The sequence below is a fragment of the Hippocampus guttulatus genome, chromosome 10 (genome assembly GCF_054856545.1).
Source record: "Hippocampus guttulatus isolate MCC_2025c chromosome 10, RoL_Hgut_1.0, whole genome shotgun sequence".
Classification (NCBI taxonomy): Eukaryota; Metazoa; Chordata; class Actinopteri; order Syngnathiformes; family Syngnathidae; genus Hippocampus; species Hippocampus guttulatus.
Window position 1 is genome coordinate 7715443 of NC_141270.1, and position 19794 is coordinate 7735236.

The 19794-nt window shown below is 44.2% G+C and overlaps 1 protein-coding gene across 5 annotated transcripts in view; it reads left to right on the top strand.

The window, feature by feature from the left end:
* LOC147199106 (disks large homolog 5-like) overlaps positions 1–19118 on the top strand; it is a 49931-nt gene extending 30813 nt beyond the window's left edge. The window contains exons 14-34 of one of the 5 annotated variants that reach the window (XM_086122031.1): positions 171–274; positions 1284–1376; positions 2004–3041; positions 3543–3699; positions 3767–3911; positions 5118–5251; positions 5365–5454; positions 5844–6012; positions 6470–6547; positions 8709–8871; positions 8980–9113; positions 10110–10274; positions 10371–10554; positions 11437–11585; positions 12637–12807; positions 13744–13934; positions 14013–14156; positions 15448–15575; positions 15737–15846; positions 16094–16203; positions 16279–19118. In XM_086122031.1, the coding sequence (XP_085978157.1) occupies positions 171–274; positions 1284–1376; positions 2004–3041; positions 3543–3699; positions 3767–3911; positions 5118–5251; positions 5365–5454; positions 5844–6012; positions 6470–6547; positions 8709–8871; positions 8980–9113; positions 10110–10274; positions 10371–10554; positions 11437–11585; positions 12637–12807; positions 13744–13934; positions 14013–14156; positions 15448–15575; positions 15737–15846; positions 16094–16203; positions 16279–16382 (3761 nt within the window). In that variant the 3' untranslated portion in view covers positions 16383–19118. The remainder of the gene's footprint in view (positions 1–170; positions 275–1283; positions 1377–2003; positions 3042–3542; positions 3700–3766; positions 3912–5117; positions 5252–5364; positions 5455–5843; positions 6013–6469; positions 6548–8708; positions 8872–8979; positions 9114–10109; positions 10275–10370; positions 10555–11436; positions 11586–12636; positions 12808–13743; positions 13935–14012; positions 14157–15447; positions 15576–15736; positions 15847–16093; positions 16204–16278) is intronic. The other 4 variants (XM_086122032.1, XM_086122033.1, XM_086122034.1 and 1 more) reach the window with 4 other exon arrangements.
* Positions 19119–19794: the final 676 nt, after the last annotated feature.

Sequence of the window (19794 nt, forward strand, 5' to 3'; positions counted from 1 at the left end):
CGTACCAATCTTCTGACTTGCACGCAATACAACCAATGACTTTCAAATGGCATTGACTAGTCATAGACAGTTTAAAAGAATCAAACTTATAAAAGTAACTTTCACACTCTTGATTCCATGAGAACTTACTTGCTATTATTATTATTATTATTATTATCTCTGTGATGTAGACAGCGGAATCGGTCTGGAGAACGGCGTGTTCGTCACCACAGTGGTCCAGGGCAGTCCTGCAGCCAGAGAGGGCACACTCACTGTTGGAGACAGACTGATCGCTGTGAGTCACGCACAAACTTTTCACAAATCCGCACTCTCTTATTTATGTATATATTTATTAAGAATATGCTGCCTGTCACATCTATCACACCACGTCTCACTCAGGTTCCTCTGAGCTTTCTAATCCAGGCTTTTTTTCCATCCCAATACACACAACGCTAAATGGATAAAGTGGCATTTTGTGTGGAAGTATGGAAAGTACAATATAGATCATTTTGTTGATTGTGGAAAGTGGTGAGGGTCAGAATTTAAGGGAATTCTTTTAACAAAATCATCACATAGCTCTGGGAGGTACCCATACAAACTACCTACGAGAGCATGTCAAGAATGTAGCTTTGCCTCGTAAACAATAGAAGAAATTATTTCACGTATAATGAAACTAGTGTAGTACTTTTAAACCCAGGAGGACGTGCTCACAGTTGACTTTGTAGAAGGATATTCAGGAAATTCAGTCGCCCTAATAAGAAAAATGCAGTGGTGCCCTGAGTTTACAGTAATTGGTTCCGTATCCACGGTTGAAACTCTCCCGTGTACAAAGTTTCTAGTAATTTTTGTTTGTGAAAAGATTCAGCAGCGGAGAGCGTGTCGTCAAACCTTAATGCCCGGAAGCAGAAGACACTTTCACCACCTGATAAAATGTCTTTATCTCCTTGTTCAGACCCACTTTAATCTGAGCTCAGTGTGACATCCGCCCTCGCCATTTCTTATCTGTGACCGTCTATTTCAACAATCCCTCTCAAGTTGATTGCATTGTGATAGAAATGGAAAGATTGCGGCGTGATGGCCCTACACACTGAAAAGTGCTGGCCTACATTTCCCCGCCGACCGCCGCTGACAGATTTACATGCCTTTCAAGCCCCGGGCGTTGCTGTGTCACCTGCATTGCATCTCTTCCAACCGCACCGCCATCCACAACAAAGCGTGCACCTGACAGGGAATATCAGCCCAAAAAGTGCAACCGCCTTAATGAAGAAGGACCTGTCCTTATTTCTGTCATCTCCTCTCCCCAGATAAACGGCATCGCTCTGGATAACAAGTCTGTGACAGAGTGCGAGGCCTTGCTGAGGAACTGCAGGGACTCTCTCAGCCTCTCTCTCATGAAGGTAGGCCAAACACTCGCTCTCTGAGCTTCTTTTCAGCTTCTTTCCCTAAAACCTTCAAAGAACTTTCTTCCTAGTTTTTTTTTCTTGCCCTACATAGCAGTTGAGTAAGTGGGTCTAGCAAAAAGCACAACCTTCCATTTGATGCTTTCATTGTTAATTGGTGTTCATTCATTTTAATTGTGGCTTCCACGAAGTTGATGTTTTGAGACATGGGCAATGAAACGACAGCTTGAACTTTTTATGTCCATCCTGGAATTACCTACCTATCATTTGTTACAATTTCTATTCGGGCAGTGGTTAACATCTCTGCCTCCCAGAAAGGACATTTTGGGTTCGACTCTCAGCTCCGGCCTTCATCTTCATTGAATCTACAGCATTTGTCACACGCTTCAAAAACAAAATCGTGTCCGATTTTGCAGGACTCTTTAACGACAAAACAAGTTTCATTTGAATCTGATCCAGCCAATATATTTGGCATCAAAGTCTTTGTCAGTTCGTTGTTTGTTGTGCTTTTATAGGATGTTAACATTTTATTTCCTTGAAATGAAGCAATAAAAATCATTTGGCCATATAAGTCCCAGTATTGTCAATGTTTGTGAAATTAATGTTCATCTTTCTGCCTCATAGTTCTTTCCTCACAGTACATCCGGCCAGAACATCTTTGAGAGTCTGCGTGATTCATCTGAGAAGTCTAACGGACGCATTCACCTGTCTGAGATCCATTCCCGGAACAGCCGCAACCTCAAACACAACAGCTCGACTCAGACGGACATTTTCTGCCCCGACATGGCGAGCAGTGGAAGAAGCGGCGTCTCCGGCGAGAGGAGGAAGCAGCGAGGGGAACCCGATGAGCTTTACGGGGAATTGGGCAAACCATTCTCCACGGGTTCTCTTCACGTCACAAGCCTGCGTCCGGCGTCCGACCTGGGCACCGGCCGCTACGGCCCCAGCGCCTTTCAAGAGTGCTGTCCCTATTCGAAGGCGCCGTCCTCCTTGCCGTTCGACCCCGTCTCCGCACCTGACTGCCTCACCATGGAGGTGACTCAGGACAGGAAGCACAGTGGAGGAACGTGGCCCAAGATGGTGGTGGGAGGCATGTCGGTCGCGCCGGATAACAGCAACCCGGTCCCAGCAGCGGCGCAGCTCTCCATCTATAAATCCCCCAAGCAGAGGAAGACCATCTTCGACCCGGACACCTTCAAACGCCCCGAGACACCCTCCTCTAAACTGGAGTACATGGCAGCCAATCAGATGGCGGCGGTGGCTGCCGTCGCCGCGACGTCACACTCTCCCCAGTCCGCCTCAAAGACGGACTCCCTCTCCTCCTCCTCCACTCCCACCCCGACCCCGCCGACACCCCCCACCCGTAGCGACTCTTTCAAGTTCAAACACAAACATCAGAGCAGCTCCGCATCCGACTGCACCATCACGTCCGACGGCAAAGGTGACGCCGTCGTCTCCACGGCGACGGGCGAGCGGGAGAGAGACAGAAATGGCAACCACTACTTCCTGGACGGCAAAGTCCTGACCTCGAGGAAATCGTGCGAGGAGGACATCGGGCGAACTCGAGGCGAGGAGCCTGAACTGAAAAGGCCGCGTCCGAAATCCGCCCCCGCCCTTCGCCGCAGGATGACTCCGCAGACCATCACCCTTCCTGCATTTCAGGTCAGTCTGTTAAGTGAATTAAAAGACAGAAAGATAATCAGCCCTGTACACCAAATCATTGTTGTCCAAATCATCATGCCTCCTCCCTCTGATAGATCATTGTGGTTTATTTAAGAGACACCGTGTCGTTTAGGGATGTAGGCCCTCAAAATAGAGACACATTTCTCATCCTCCCAGTAGGCCAATGCTTGCATTTTATTTCCCCCGACCACCTGAGAATTTACGGGCCCTCCTGAGTTGTGCCAGAGGACTTTACCTTTTGAGCCAGGATGTCAGAGTGATCGATAGTACTGCACTGACACCAGCCACCCAGCATGGGAGCTGACTCACTCCCCCAGGCTCAGACAACCAGGATGCCAAGAAGTAGACAGGCCCCGCAGCACAAAAGCTTTTGCAGTGGAGATAAACGTTTATTTTAAAGTACCATAATGGCATGCTGTCTTTTTTTTTTTTGCCTTTGGGGGTCCTCCCCAGTGCTTAATGGTGTTTTCTATCCAAAAGGGAGGAAAACTAACCGGTTCCTGTCATCTGTCACAGAGCTACTCGAATGAGGAGCATTCACCAGAGCCACGGGACATGCTGCGCGCCTCCCCCAGCCGCTCCCATCGGCACAGCGTCGGCTTTGTGCCCACCGTCTATAATGGGAGCCTCCCTCCCAGTGAGTCTCTCAAACTCACTCAACCTCCTCTTTTCTCTTCTTGACACGGCATCTGTTCTCTTGGCAGATTCGGCCCACAGGGGTCTCTCTCCGTGCCCCGCCGTGACAGCCGTGATGAGGAATCCCGTGTACACGGTGCGCAGCCATCGCGTTCACACCAGCAACTGTCCGTCCGTGGCCTCCCAGATATGTCACCAGCACGCGCCCACCAGGTGATCTGATCCCTACTCTTTCTGTTTCTGTCTCCCAAATTCAGGGTGTCTGTCCCACCTTACACAGTAGCTTCAGCGTGAGTGGAAGAAAAATTGCCAATATTACCCTGACAACCCGTGCTAGCTGGCTACGTGTTGGCATGACTAATATTGCGTGTTTTAACATGATGAAGAATTTGAAACTCTGTTCAACCCAAAACTCCGGTTATTGGCTCCATCTTTAAATGTTTCTTATGACATCAAGACTACTCTGAAGTTGGTGGTTTAAAGTCTAAAATGGCAATTATACTTTGTCCACTGTACTTTATAGTCACAAAACTTAGAATTATCCACAACAAAACCGCCCAAGTACAAAACCCCGTCAAACAGCTTGCTTCCCCCCGTAATCAATAACATCGGCGAACTCGTGTTAACCCCAATTGTAAACTGCCTGGTCACCCGCCCACAGGTCAGTAAACAATTAAACACTGCCCCCTGGAGTGACTGGAGGTATAATGTTCATCAATGAAATATGGGGCTCCTACAACTAGTTTCTGTTTTCCCCCATGCAGTGTGATATTGCATTCTGTAATCATAGCAATGATCATGTACAACAGGTTGTGTGATGAATTCTGATGTCTTGTATAATCAGTACATAGATTTTCTGTCAAAGTTAATTGGCATCCTTCTGTCAAGAAGAGTGCCAAGTGCCACCACTTATTTGAGACGTCAGATATTTTCATCTCGGGGAAATTGGGGCAACATTGGTCCAATTTTATATTTGTGCTCTCTGGGATGCAGATAAGCAATCATCTACTGGCAAAAGATGGTTGAAAAAGAAACACCGGGGGGTCGGGGGGGGGGGGCAAGGTCTTTCAGTGGGCAGCCTTCACGTGCCTTTTCGATGTCATCGGTCATCAAAGGCAGCTACTGAATTAGGGCACAGTTATTGTGTTAGAGTGACTCTTAGAGCAAGTCTGCTTCTCAGTCTTCCCTCTTTGGTTTCTCCTCATGACTAATAGTTTCAAATGAGTCTGTTCCCCGTGGGACAAAAGCATATAATTAAATTCACTTCGTGTTGGTTCGCTTTAATGTTTTACAGTGGCCATTCGGGTCATCTCATCAATTTAATTAACTGTGAAATATCTTGCATATTCATAGGATTGTAGAAGCATTGTATGCATAATTTCATTTCCGAAGGTTTATGCTCCTCTCTTCCTTTGCCAGCCCTCAACATCAGGGTCGCTTGAGCCTGGATCTTAGCCAGCAGAAGCGGGGCGGCGACTACCCCGAGTCCTCGTCGTCCCGCAGCAGCCGGGCGTCACACGGTACACACTCACTGCCCTCCAGCGCACGACTCGGTCAGTCTGGCACGCACGCACGCACGCACGTGCAAAGTCACACACTCCCTTGTCTCGCTTTGTTTTCGGGCGTCACCCCCATTCAATCCTCTGCCATCTTACTTTGACTGCAGGTTCTTCTAATAATGTCCAGTACCGGGCAGAAAGGATCAAGATCCCTTCCACTCCCCGCTATCCTCGCTCTATGCTGGGCTCGGACCGAGGTATGGCCCTCACGAGTAAAGCAGCACATTCAAGCATTAAAAGTACTTTCAAATAAACTGAATACATCTTTAACTCATTCACTCCCAAAGACGTTTTTAAACGTCTTTTCAGACTTGGTCCGGAATTGGCTGGTACTGAATAAGTTAATACACTTTAAGAAAAGAACCATGAGGCTTTTTACGCATCTCACCCAAAGTCAGCTTCGAAAGTCATTGTTTTGTTGAAGTGTTTTTCTTGGGGGTTGGAGGGGGGGGAGAAGAGAGAATTCAGTGACTCTAGGTTTGCGTGACTTGACAGCCGTGATCACACCTGTCTGTCATGCGCAGTGTGTCTGCATGCAAGGTGTCAATGTTCCTCCTCTAACCTCCCGTGTGCTTTTTCCACGCAGGGTCCCTCTCGCATTCAGAGTGCAGCAGCCCCAGCCTCATCACACCACCGCAGTCACCGCTCAACCTGGAGACGTCGTCCTATGCCAGCAACCAATCGCAAGGGTCCATTTCCACTTTACCTCGCATCTCTGTCAGCCCGGTGCCGATCGGCGAGCGCAGGAAGGACAGGTACGAAGGCGCGCCTTTATCAATTCCTTTCTGGATGGCATGTCTGCACTACTCTAATGCTTCTTGATGTTTTTGACTCTGCTGTCAAGTTGATTAGAGCGCTCGCTGTTGTGGGACTGCAATGAGTAAAAAAAGATGTCGCGGGATGAATAATGGAGAGCGTGATAATAAGGATCATCTCTAACGCTTGCCTCAGAGATGCTCCTTAAAGACTCCAAAGGTGTTGCCAAGCACCCGGTTCATCACTGTCAGGGCCACTGCGCCCCCTCAGCGACATTAAGAATGGCTCTCTCCTGTGCTTATCACTTGCTTCTCTTCTGTCCTGAAACATTGGTGTTCTCATTTTGCACGACAGCAGCCTTCAGCGATCACGTGTGTTACTGTCTCACTATGATGTGTGTGTGTGTCCTCCTCTTTTATCTGCCTCCCGGTTCTCCACCTCACTTCACGTTTCCAGATTTCTTTACCGTAACCGATCTTTTCTAAGGATTCCTCTGGCTGTGAGGCCGAGGTTCTCCTCTCTCAGGAGCCTCAGGTTCGTTCTGCCTCACGGCGCTGCTGGCGTCGCGACGCCAGGCACTGTCCGCCTCCCAACCCGCCACCCCCCCGTTCCTGCTTCCCGAGCCCCCATCGTTCACCTGCTTATCTGCTATTAGGCAGTTGCCACGGACAGAGGCAGAAAATCCTATGCACCATATGGAATGCAAAAGTAGATGTGGTGGTGCATTTTACCCCGAAGTGAACGCTACAATTTTTAGATTGCTAGTCGCCTGCATGCTGCATTGGAACGCCACGAGAGGACGCCCTAGTTATATACGCTTGGTTTGAATATACAGTGGTACCTTGACCTATGAATGACCACGTATTTTGAGGTATGAACCGTTGCCTGTAATTTTGTACTTATTTTATTTTAGATCGGGAACAGTTACTTAAAAAAAAAGACTACTTCATGATGTTAACTGGCATCCCCAGGTTGAAGCTGACTTTAAAACACATAATGCTAAACGCCACAGATGTTATTAGCATACTTGAACACAAGCAGTAGCAACACATGGAGACTGAACATAAAACAACACAGGCACACTGTATATTCTTTATTCTCTGCAAAAAAATGTTCATTTAATCTTTGTATCATACTTCTGTATATTATACTGGCCCCAGGTGGCCAAGTTGTGCAGACAAAAATGAGCAGCACAATGCACATTGAATTATAATGATGCACCGCTTAATTTTTTTTACATTGTATTGAATTATGATATGATACTTTTTATGTAGTATAATACTGTGAGGGCCCTGTGGGGTACTGGCACAGATTAATTGCGTTTGCATTCATTCAGATCGGAAAAGAGGATTTGAGATGCGTGTTTTGAGTTAAGTGTGGTCAGGGAATAAACTAAACTCCTAATTCAAGGCACCACTGTATGTCATTATTCATTTGTTGGACCTCTCTGCACTTGTGCCCTCCACGTGGGGAAAAATCCTCTCAGATTTTGCATGTGACGTCCACATGGTCAATATGCATGTGTGTATATTGGCCGGAAGCCTAGTGATCCTCTAGTCTGCACTGTGTTTGTTACGCAATGGCATTATTAGTATTACTCAACCTTGAGCTTTTGGGCTTGGCCGTGTTTGTACACCACTTGGTTTGGCCTGTGTCCCTGGCTGCTACTTCATCCCTCTGATCTCCCATCATGGAATTTTGTGCCATGCCCAATGTCGACTTGTCATGAAGACACGCAAAGTTCATGTGAAAGCATTGCACACTCACACACTACTCTCTAAGCCTTTCGGGATTCCTCTTGGTAAATAAATGGAAACTGACAATCACATCTTAAAGGAAAATGGGCAATTTTCCTCAAATAGTGGCATCCATTTTACTAGCCACCATACAGCAATTTATCGCTATGTCTGTTGTCCACCTAAACAAAATGAGATATCACTAGTTAGATGCCTCCTTTTTTTGAAAAAAAAAAAAATGTCATTGTGTGGCTCCAGTCACCTGAAAAGCTTAAGTTGATGGTACAGGTTAAAGAGAAAGTGTGTCAGCAAACAACAAAAGTTTTATAGTCTGTTTTTTTTCTCTGGGGGATAAGAAATATTGAAATATTCATCCCATAACCACAGTAATGAGCATATTAAGTGCACAAGAGCCCTTAAATTTGATCTAAGTGATCTTAAAAAATTATTTTGCTCCATAAAAAAACATACAGATGCCCCTGTAATTGTCATTATTTGTGGAAAATATCAATATGTTTACATAATATTAAATACAATATTATTTAATACAAAGGTTATAACCACATTTTCTGACATTTTATGAAACAAACCAGTAATTGACTCATGATGTCTTTGTGTGCGCATTTACTGCACTGTCATATTTTTCTTGGGGGGGGGGGGGGAATCTGATGTAAACATTTTTTCCAAGTCTCAGATTAATTGACAAAATAATTGAACTGACAGATGAATCAATTATTCCAATAATCGTTATTTGCAGCTTGAGTGTAAATGCTTGTTTGTTTTCTTGCCCTGTGATTGGCTGGTGACAAGTCCACGGTGTGGTCAGCTAGGATATGTTTCAGTGTTTGAGGAAGTACGCTATTTGGGAATTTCTGAAGGAAATGGCATAAACCACAGTGAAATCCTGCTCCTTTTCTTCCGTCATTCAATAGTTTAGAAACTTGACTCTTTCCTTGCAGGCCTTACCTGGAGGAACCCCGCAACGTCATCATACACAAAGGCGCCGAGCCTCTGGGCATCTCCATCGTGAGCGGGGAGAACGGTGGCATCTTTGTCTCCAAAGTTACTGGAGGTAGCATTGCCCACCAGGCAGGACTGGAGTACGGAGACCAGTTACTGGAGGTAAAAACGCAAACAACTTTGTCATCCGATTGCAACGGTCGACCATACCTCATTGTTGACCTGTCGAATGTGGGCCAATAATACTGAATTTCACCTTTCCTTCTTCAGTTCAATGGCATCAACTTGCGAAATGCTACGGAGCAACAGGCTCGACTCATCATTGGCCAGCAATGCGATACAATCACCATCATGGCCCAGTACAACCCACACATGTATCAGCTGGGCAACCACTCTCGCTCCAGGTAGCACTCTTGTGTCCATAACTCCACACATGGGACTTTTAGCTCCAGTCTGACCCCACCAAAAAGTTATCCCCAATTTGTAGTATTTTTAATTTTTTATTTTAGCCTGTAGTTATAATATTTATGCTGCGAGTGAAGTTGGTGCATTTGCATAATGTGTACATTTTGAAATTACCACAAAGACCCTGAGCAAGGCTTTGAATCAGTTAATGGTCTCCTTATTAGTTATAAATTGTCTTTGTATGATTGAATAGTTTGCATCAATCAATAATAAGATAAGAAAACCTTTATTAGTCTCACAATGGAGAAATTCCCAATTCACAGCAGCAAAGTTATCAAAGGAAGAAGTAGAACAAGAAAATATAGGATGATATACAATATGTGATTGATACGCTTATAGATGATTTGATTTACTTTACATGAATTGCGAGTTGCTCATTAAGATCATTATCTTTCAGTCATGTTGACTGATTAAAAAAAAGGAAGTGCATTATACCCTCTCGAACTGAACAGTACCAAATTGAATCGTAGTGCCACTGAGTTGAACCGAATCCAATTGTTTCACTTTCTAATTGAACCGCGTCTGAATTATTTCGCACCCGACATATCAAAAACTCAGCTGTAGTGGAGAAATGCACACCCTTAACGAATAGATTTATTAGCTTACAGCCAGTGGCGAGGTGACCATTGAGAAATTTGGAGAAAATATGTTCATTTTCCGGAACGGCCAGAGTATTTACGAGCCGGTCCTGGGCATCTCAGCCACCCGCTAAAAAGCCACCCTTTCAACACCCACACACACACATGCACACATACTGTACATGCCCCTATCTCGACGATTATCTTTTTCGGCAAATGACGGCCGCCGTCGATCCATAGTCCCAGGTCGAATTTTGTTCCCAGCGCGCCTCTCCTGACAGCTAATTATAAACTCTAATCTCATGGACATGGACAATCGCTTGTGCTTACTTATCGTCTGTTATTACTTGGTTGTAGCTCCCGTCTCGAGCCAGTCAGTACTCAATCCACGCCGCAGGGGAGTGGCGCTGCCACACCGGAAAATCACACAGCCATCGATACGCTCAGCGAACAGGACGAGGGCACCCTCACGCCATCCTCCAAACAAACCACGCCCACCAGCAGCCCCCAAAACTATGTCCGGTAAATACAATCTCACCTGTGTGCATAAAAGGACTCGAGAGGAAAAAAACCCTCTTAGTTCCCACAATGACACGGTCTGTCCCTGTTGCTTCCCAGAATGCACTCTGATGGCAACAAGAAAGCGGGCGAGCCACGGCTGGTGACGGTGCACCGGCCCGGAGTAGAGGTGGGAATCGCGCTATGTGGAGGGAACTTGCGAGGCGTCTACATAGATAGTCTGGATGAGGACAGTCCTGCCAGAGGGGCCGACGGCCTGCGTCCAGGCGACCTGATTCTGGAGGTAATTGCGCACATTTCGGGTCTTGATTTACCAAATGTTTATATGTGCAAAACCTGCGAAATGGATGTGAAAGTTTATCTACTCCCCAATCGCAACCAAGATTGCTTCTGCCAAACATGCTAAATTAATGTGCAGTTCATCCACGGTGAAAACCATCAGCACTTTAAACGCGGTCTCCACCACTTTTGCACCTGTTGCCAACAGTTGTTGTTTTCACAATTAACACCTTATAGAAAATAATGTTGCAAGTTAACACTGTTATTAGCCGCTCATTGTTTTGAAATGAATCAATGATTATATCCGAATGGATAAATTCATATTTACATTATTTCATATGAAGCAGCGTCCTGTAATGTGTTGCGTTGGCATTTTGAGGGAGTTTAAACAAGCTGAATGACAGTCACGTCTACTGTAGACTTCCAACACCAGATCTGAAAGAGAGTGGGAATATCTTTAAAGCATTTGTCTCCTGACATTTCACAAGTGTTCTCATTACTTTGGAGTCAAGCACAGATAACGGTCTCCTTTCTTTTTTTTTAACTGGTCATTAGTCTCCCTGTCAGCTTTCTCTCGTTCCGTTTGGGCGACGTACGTGCGTGTAAAATACCAAATCATATTAATAATAATGAAGCATTTCTGGCCTGCCCCCTCCATCTATGAAAGGAATTGCTAATTGGCATGCAGCTCAGTCACCCTTTTTGTCCTCCAATTTTCCCTCCTGTTTGCTCTCTTCCTCGCCCGTGGCCCAAACCAATACGGCGCCTCTTTAATTCAACTGAAAGCTTGTGTCGCCCACATAAGATGGAGCAAATCATTTCTGAGATAAGTGCACACTACCGGTAATAACACTGCCCCTTATTTTGTGCCTGGCTCATTTTGCAGTATAACTCTGTGAATATGAAGAACAAGACGGCAGAAGAAGTCTATGTGGAGATGTTGAAGCCGGCGGAGACTGTCACGTTCAAGGTGCAGCATCGGGCGGATGACTTCAATGTGCTCAAAGACGTTCCAGGAGATGGCTTTTATATTAGGTACACACACACACAAGAGCACATTACACACATGCTCAGTGTGAAAAGACAATTTAAATTTCCCCAAGCATCTTCGTGTGTGTCCACGTTGCTATTTAAAGCAACCACCGGAGCGGCCCTTGGACAACCAGGGATCTTTCGCATCTAACCAATTAAATCCCATATCCTCACTGTGATTCTAAATGTCCAATTTAGGTTACCTCATCTCTCTGCCCTCACTCCACCACCACCGACAGACAGCCTTTTAAGGTCGCCGCTCGGGCTTTTCCAGGTCCTTACCGAAACACTGGAATGTCCTCTGGGATGATCGGATTTCGTTAAATTAGGGTTAATACCGATACCAGGTATCTGTGCCAGGTATCAGCCTTATTTTAAGGTTTTGGTATTCATGGAGGCTGCCGATACCAGTCACCGATAGATACTTCGGACAATCAAACTCTGAGATCAAGTAAATCCTACTTCGCATTAGTTGCGCTATACTATAGCAGTTGGACACATCGGCGATTCATCGTCTGATTCATAAAGAAACGTCTTTCTTCAAATGTGTTGTCGTTGTCTTCAATGGAATGTTACATATCAGAAGTACGGGAGGTGTGAGTTCTCTATCGGCAAGTATTCAAAGTGAATCCTGGTGTCAGTCTGAAAACATGTTGAAAACATGTTGAACATCCCGATTTAGAATCGAACATCCCAATTAGAAATAGTTTTATTGTTGGGAGTGTTCAGTGGGAGAGTGAGAGGCGATCAGTGTCACAGCAGCTGCCTCAGTCACTTGTCATATAGGCAAGTGTGTGATGTCATATGCAGTGAATACACCCAGTCTGCCTGGCTATCAAATATAGGCTGCTGGGGGAATCACTTAGGAGGCTGCGGACCCAAGCGAGGCCTACAGCGTGTGTAGATATACTCATCTTTCCCGATCTCATTATCTTGTTCACCCGCCAAACTGCCATCGCATCTGCCACCTCATCAACTTTACGCTCGCCTCGCCTCACCTCTCCACCATCCTAAACATAAACTCGCCGTGTATCCGCCTCTGCCCCCCTCCCAGAGCACTTTACGACCGCGTGGGCGAGGCGGAGGGGGACCTGACGTTCAAGAAGGACGACATCCTGTACGTGGACGAGTCATTACCAAAAGGCAGCTTTGGGACATGGATGGCCTGGCAGCTGGATGAGAACGCGCAGCAGATCCAGAGGGGGCAGATCCCCAGCAAGTACATGTGGGTAGAGAATACAATGCAGTGAACGCACAATACAAACACAGACTGGTCCCAAGTTGACCTGCATCACAGGAAGTTGTTAGCGGTCAGCAGTCTGCAATTACAGCAAGCGATCAAAGACGTGGAGATATTTTTGCTTTATTCTCGTAGTTTGATCTGCAGTTCAGCGATGGCATTGGCAAAGAAATGCAATACACGCGAGCAACAATAGTGATATTTCTCCACTTAAGACGCTGCAAAAGTGCGACCCTTGTCTCCCTGTGCTATGAAAAAAGGCAGTGATTATCCTTTTCACAAACTCAATTCTGTCTTCTATCTACTTTTTCTGTTTCGTTCATGTTAGTCAGTTATGGCTGTTGCTCATCATGCCGTGTGTGCGTGCGTGCCTATCGCAGGAGGTTGGCTGCTTGAAAAGTAGAGCTTCGGTCAAAAAAGATCGGACACCCTTGTTCTACTTTTCAGAAAACTGACATTTTTATGCGTTAAGGGTTAGGTTCAGCAGCGAATGGATTTATTTCTGTATTTATTTATTTATTGAATCGTCAAAGCTATAAATTGGAACGCGTGGTAAAAGTCTTATTGCTGAAACTTTTATTGGTCAAACTTAAGAATGAACTTTTCTCAAAAACCCAACGTGCTGGAAAAGAATTGGACATTTTTTAAAATCAGCATCAAAAATACGTTTAGGGACACGATGCCACTTCTGATAAAAAGTTGCCGTTGACCAGTATAATGTACAGTAAAAAAAAAGTTCTGTACAGGTTTCTGCATTTGTACAGCGCTTACATAAAATGCGAATAAATGATAATGTACTAACCCTTCACTTTTATGAATAGTTGGAAGATGCTCAATTGCCTACAAGGTGGTGGCCCACTTCTATTTTTTTTTTGGCTACATGAACCACAATAATGATTAACATGGGCTCTGACGTTCCAGGATGGACCAAGAGTTCTACCGGCGACACAGCATGACTGAGATGAAGGAAGAATCTGGCAAGACGCTTTCAGCCGCCGCCCGCCGCTCCTTCTTCAGGAGGAAGCAGAAGCACAAGCGCAGTAGCTCCAAAGACAGCAAGGAAACGGTTGCTCTGGACACCATCAGCACTGACTCCATCCCCTTCCTGGAAGGTGAGCGCAGGCCGACCCTGTCGGAACCTCACCGAGCTCCCTGGTGACGTCATCATCACGTGTGTTCTTTGTGTATAGACTGCGTTAGCCTGGCCTACCAGAGGGTCCAGAAAGTGGAGTGCGCCTCCCCGAGACCCGTGCTCGTCCTCGGCCCACTGACGGACCCCGTCAAGGAGATGCTGGTCAAAGAGTCTCCGGGGAAGTTCTTCCGATGTGTGCTAGGTGAAGTTTCGCACTGTAGTAAATATCTGTATTGATTTTGGTACAAAGAGATGTGGAATAGAAAGCAGCATGGTACACCGTGCATATGGAACGTTCCAGAACAGTGCACTTCCATTAGGTGGCAGAAGATAGCCAATATTATTAGCCTAATACCATAATTATCCAAGTATTTTTTTTCTGACCATTTTTTTCTCAGTCTTACCATGATCAAATAATAAATACCAATGTTCAGTGTATTTACGAAAAAAATGTCTAAAGTGAATTTTTCTTGTTCTCAACAATTTTCCTGAATCAACAATAATGAAGCTGAATATAAGCCACACTTTGTGGGATTTTTCTTTGGTGGTGTGACCTGAGATTTTTATGTGCCTTGACTAAAACATGGGGAAACATAATTAGGGCTGAAACAGGTCCTTGGAGTGATCAGAGTACCTCGGTTCCAAAAAAATGCTTGAGGCATTTTTTTCTGCCTCGAGTAGCTGCTTATTTACTTGCAAACTGTCAGGAAGAAGATGTCAACCAAACTGCAGCAACAAATGTTTATGCTGCGCATGACAGTAACACGCCGCCAATGCGCTAAGAAGACCAACTTCAAAATAAACATTAGTTACCAAATGTGATGCAGACATCAATACTGATGCGCTTTTATATTGAAGTTGTTCCCGGCAGTGTGTCGCAGCCTATTGGCTGACTTGACTCATTTTCCAGAATGTGTTTGGGGGGGGGGTCTAAATTTGTTGCTTCCGATGACAAGAGTACAACGTTGCCCAGAAATATTGTTCAATCACTAATGAAGGGCAAAAACAAAAAAAACCAACATAATTTGGCACTGTATTGTACGGCATCAGCCGTACGCCTAGCAGCACTCTGGTTAATAGACGTAAATGACTCAATGGCAGCCTGACACATTTACCGTTCCTACTGATCACTTTTTCAATAAGCCAAGCTTACTCAACGGTGTTGTTTTAGCCAGCAAATTTGCTCCTGTGCTTCTGATGTCACTTCGTGTCATAGACCAAAATCTATGGGGAGAGAGTTATCTAAATTCTCACTACTGTTTCTATGAATGAAAACTAGTTGGCTGCTTAATATTTAGTGGCAACATTTTTTTTTGTCTTCTGTCTCTTTAACAAGCAAAAAATATATATACTGTATATATTATGTATTTCTATTCAAATACCTGATAATTTAATTAGAATTTTCAGTAGGATCTCCAAATACCAAAATATTCGATAGTATTCTAATTGTAGTAGATAAGCAAATTATTATTTTTTCTGTTTTTTTTCTGCAGAAATCATGAAAGCGTCCCAACAAGCCATTGAGCGAGGTGTCAAGGATTGCCTCTTCATAGACTACAAGCGCCGCAGCGGCCATTTTGATGTGACCACCGTTGCGTCCATAAAGGAAACAACAGACAAGGTATTTGCCCCATTTCAACAAGATTTCATCCAACATAACTCTTGTCTTTTCCTAATCTCTAGCGATAAGGGTTTGTTGTATTTCATCTCTGACATCAATAATAATAATAATCTGCAGACATCATTTTTAATAAGATGGATTTTAATTGATTTCCATTACAGGGTTGTCACTGTTTGCTGGACATTGCACCGCATGCCATCGAGAGGCTCCACAGTGTTCACATTTATCCCATTGTTGTTTTTGTCCGCTACAAAAATGCCAAGCAGATCAAGTAAGTGGCACCATAACACACACACACACACGCGCGTGCTGTTTAAAAATGTTGTATGTAAAATGAATACAGATAAAACTGAATATTTAGATCTGTTCTCCACAGCGCCAAAAGATTTCTTCTCAGCATTCATTGTTTGTCACTGCTTTGGCCTCCCTCCAGAAGTCAGGAAAAGTGAAATGACGAAAAACACTATCTCCACTACATTGACATAACGGAGGTGTCCACTTTTGTCCCGCCCCTCCAGGGAGCAGAAAGATCCTGTTTATCTGCGGGACAAAGTGTCTCAGAAACATTCCAAGGAGCAGTTTGAATGTGCACAGAAGACTGAGCTCGACTACAGCAAGTTCTTCACAGGTGTGTGTTCTCGCACGCGCGCGTGTGCGTATACAGTGCTTCAGTTTGTATAAATGCAACGCGTCTCCATCGCAGGTATCGTCCAAGGTGGCTCCCTCCCGTACATTTGCACTCAGATCATGACTATAGTGGATCAAGAACAAAGTAAAGTCCTGTGGACTCCGCTCGGCTGCCCTTAGCGGGCAAAGGGAGCGCTCGTCTTCAACACTAATGAAAGAAACCCTCCTCACGACATATAATAGGTACACGACATTGTAAATTATTGATATCTAGTTTTATTGATCTTCTCGAAGTACTCCAGAGCAGGCACATAGCACTGACTCTATACCTTCAAGCTCATTCAGCTGAAGGACTCCTTGGTGGTGTGTGTGTGTGCGTGTGTGCGCGCGTGTGTGTGTGTGTGTGTTCACTATGAACTCAAATGACTCCAAATTTGCCACCATGCCCTCCGTTGTGTACACAAAACCTCAACACTAATCATGTTCAAAACCTACCAAAGGAGTGTGTTGGGGACACGCTGAAAAGGGGGAGAGGAAAAAACAAGTTCCAAGACTGAAATTGTAACACAATGAGGAAATAAAAGTTGTATTGTGCGGAGAATATGGTTGTTTTTGCACAGAAGTAAAATAATGAGTTTCATCTTTTATTCTCATCGTGTTACCACTTGGCTCCTAAAATTAAGAATTTGACTGATTTTATTACTGTCTTTTTTTTTTTTTGTATTCTCTGACTTTATTCTTGTAAAATGCCCAAAAATTATAACCGGTTCTAATGCCGCGGTTCCTCTTACTTTGGCAAAATCAAAGCCGACATGGCCGCCATCATTTTACGCTTTCCCACCAACACTTTTTTTTTTTAAGCCACGTAACAGAAAACCGTGACTAGGCAAGTTTATTTCCGCACATAATGAAAAATTGGATTTGAAAAAGAAACGGATGTCCAACTGTGATTATGCGGACGCCCACTGTACTTTCAGTTTTATCAAATCAACACTTTAGTATTATACATATATACTTTCTTCCTCTTAGTTTTATGACATTATTCTTATCTACATACAACGTTATTCTTGGAAAACGACTTTTTTTTTCCTCCTGTAATACGAGTTTACTCTTATAAATGACTTTATTGTGTAATGATGCAATTTTTTCAGAGGGGGTACTTTTCAGCATGGTCCTAACACTCTCACCTGGTAAAAACGTGCCCATGTAGCAGCTCACATGGAAGACCCCCCCACCCACCCTCCCCAATCCCAACCACCATATGCACTCGACTGACAACTGTTGTGGATTTCGTTCGTGCTTGAGTCTTTTGTTGTTCTTGTTGTTGTGACGAGTGTCAAGGTCGTTGCCATGACGTACTGTAGCTGCGATCACACTGCCCCCCCCCCCCCCCCCCCCCCCGCGGTGACGACGACCACACGTTAGCTCTATGCATTGTATCCTCTTTCTTGTAGCAAGGAGTGTGCCAGCGTTTATTACGGGCCTTTCGGAAAGTGCCTTCTGTAGAAGACGCCATATCTCCTCGCAGCCCCCCCCCCCCATCACCCCTAAACCTGCTCGTTTGTGTGGCCGTGTTCATTTCCGGTGCGGGGCTGCAGCGGCGAACGCGTGATATAGGCTGACTTGTATCATTTTTGTTTGTGAAAAGAAGGTCGGAGGCCAATGTGGCATCCAAACGGGTTCAACTTCTCAGAATGCACTCCAGGGCTAGACAGACCACTGTGTAACTAATATCCTTATATCTCGTAACATGTATTTAACAACATAGAGTATGCAGACGCACACACGCACACAAATCTAAATCTAAATATATATAGTACATATACAGTATATAAATCTATAGAAGAATATATTCCCGTGTATTTTCGCTAGGTCACGTGCCTGGGAAGGTCTGGCAGTCACGTTAGCATGTTTGTTTGCGTTCTCTTTTTGTGGTTGGTGGTCAGTCACTTTTTGATGTTCTCCTGAAAAGAAGAGACACTTTCAAGCAACAGTTGCAGGGTAATGGCGCGTCATCCGTTTCGCGATGTTCCCCACTGATATTTAATGTTGCTTTGAGTAGGAAGGAAGAACTACTGAGGGCCTTCCTGCAAACGTTACTTTCTCGTGCCAAAATCCACAACAAAAAAAATGTCTTTAGCCCTTCATGTCTGTTTGTTTTGCACTTGTTTAGCTGTGAACTGAAAACGCGTCACTGTTGCCACGTTTCCAGTAGACTACCGACACTAGGTACTATCATTTCTACTGTAACTAACTTTTTTTTTTTTTAATGTCTCACATCAGTTCCTTACATTTCATCAAGGGCCTTTTTATTCCGATGACAAAAAAAAAAATCACATATTTGAATGATTCAAAAATAAAGAAGGGATCTATTGTTGCACAGCTTTTTCAGAGGAAATGTTCCACCAGTTTGACTATTGGGCTTTAAAAATGACTAAAGAAAAAAAAACAAAAAAAAAATTAAAAAGCAAAGTGCAATGTTACTATTTTTCTGTGTAGATACTAGCATGTTAGAGGAAATTGCGGGATACAACATGGAGTGGTTGTGCGACGCGATGACAGGTACTGATTGAACGTCTCTTTATATGAACAGAATGTGATTTGTATGTTGAGACATTAACATGACAATAAAAGTTTTTTTTTTTTTTTTGTCTGTATCACAACTTTGACTGTCAGTGTTTAATTGGAGTGCTCCCATCAGAGTATAGGCCGCACGCTCACCGGACACATCAATACAGATTAACATCCAGTACAAAATAGTCAAAGATTTGATTTTGCAGAGGTATTAATAGAATAATTTAATAATTGTAGTTTACAGGGTTTCATTATGTATCATCTCTTAATGATAAAATTTTATTTTGAAAAAAGCATCCAAAATTTCAGCATTTATTATGTTTAATTACAACTCAAAGAATATTCATGGTATATATATATATATATATATTTTTTTAAATATTTAAAAACTACAGTCCATTCTAAAATGTGTTGAATGGCAAGTTAAATTCCTTTTTTTATGTATACTGAAGACATTTACATTTCAGATCAAAAGATTAACATGAGACACAAGTTCAGAATTCCAGCTTTCATATCATTGTATTCACACCTTCGATGTGTTAAACAACTCGGGACAGACCTTTTGTTTGAAGCCAACCACTTTTCAAGTAATCAAAACTATTTGAACTGACTGACACAAGTCAGAAGTCAGAAAAAGTCCCATTTCGTGTTGTTAGTGTGTTTTGGGTCATTGTCTTGTTGCATGATGAAGCTTAGACTTTTAATATTTAATGAAGATAATTCTAGATTATTAGACACTTTCCAATTTTTCTATCCATTCATTTTCTGATCCACTTATTCTCACAAGGGTGGCAGGGGGACTGGAGCCTATCTCAGCCGTCTTCGGCCAGTAGGCGGGGGACACCCTGAACTGGTTGCTAGCCCATCGCAGGGCATACAGAGACAAACAAGCAACCATTCGGGCTCACAGTCACACTGAGGGACGATTTGGATTGCCCAATCAACCTACCATGCATGTTTTTGGAATGTGGGAGGCAACCGGAGTACCCGGAGAAAACCTAACCAGGCACGAGGAGAA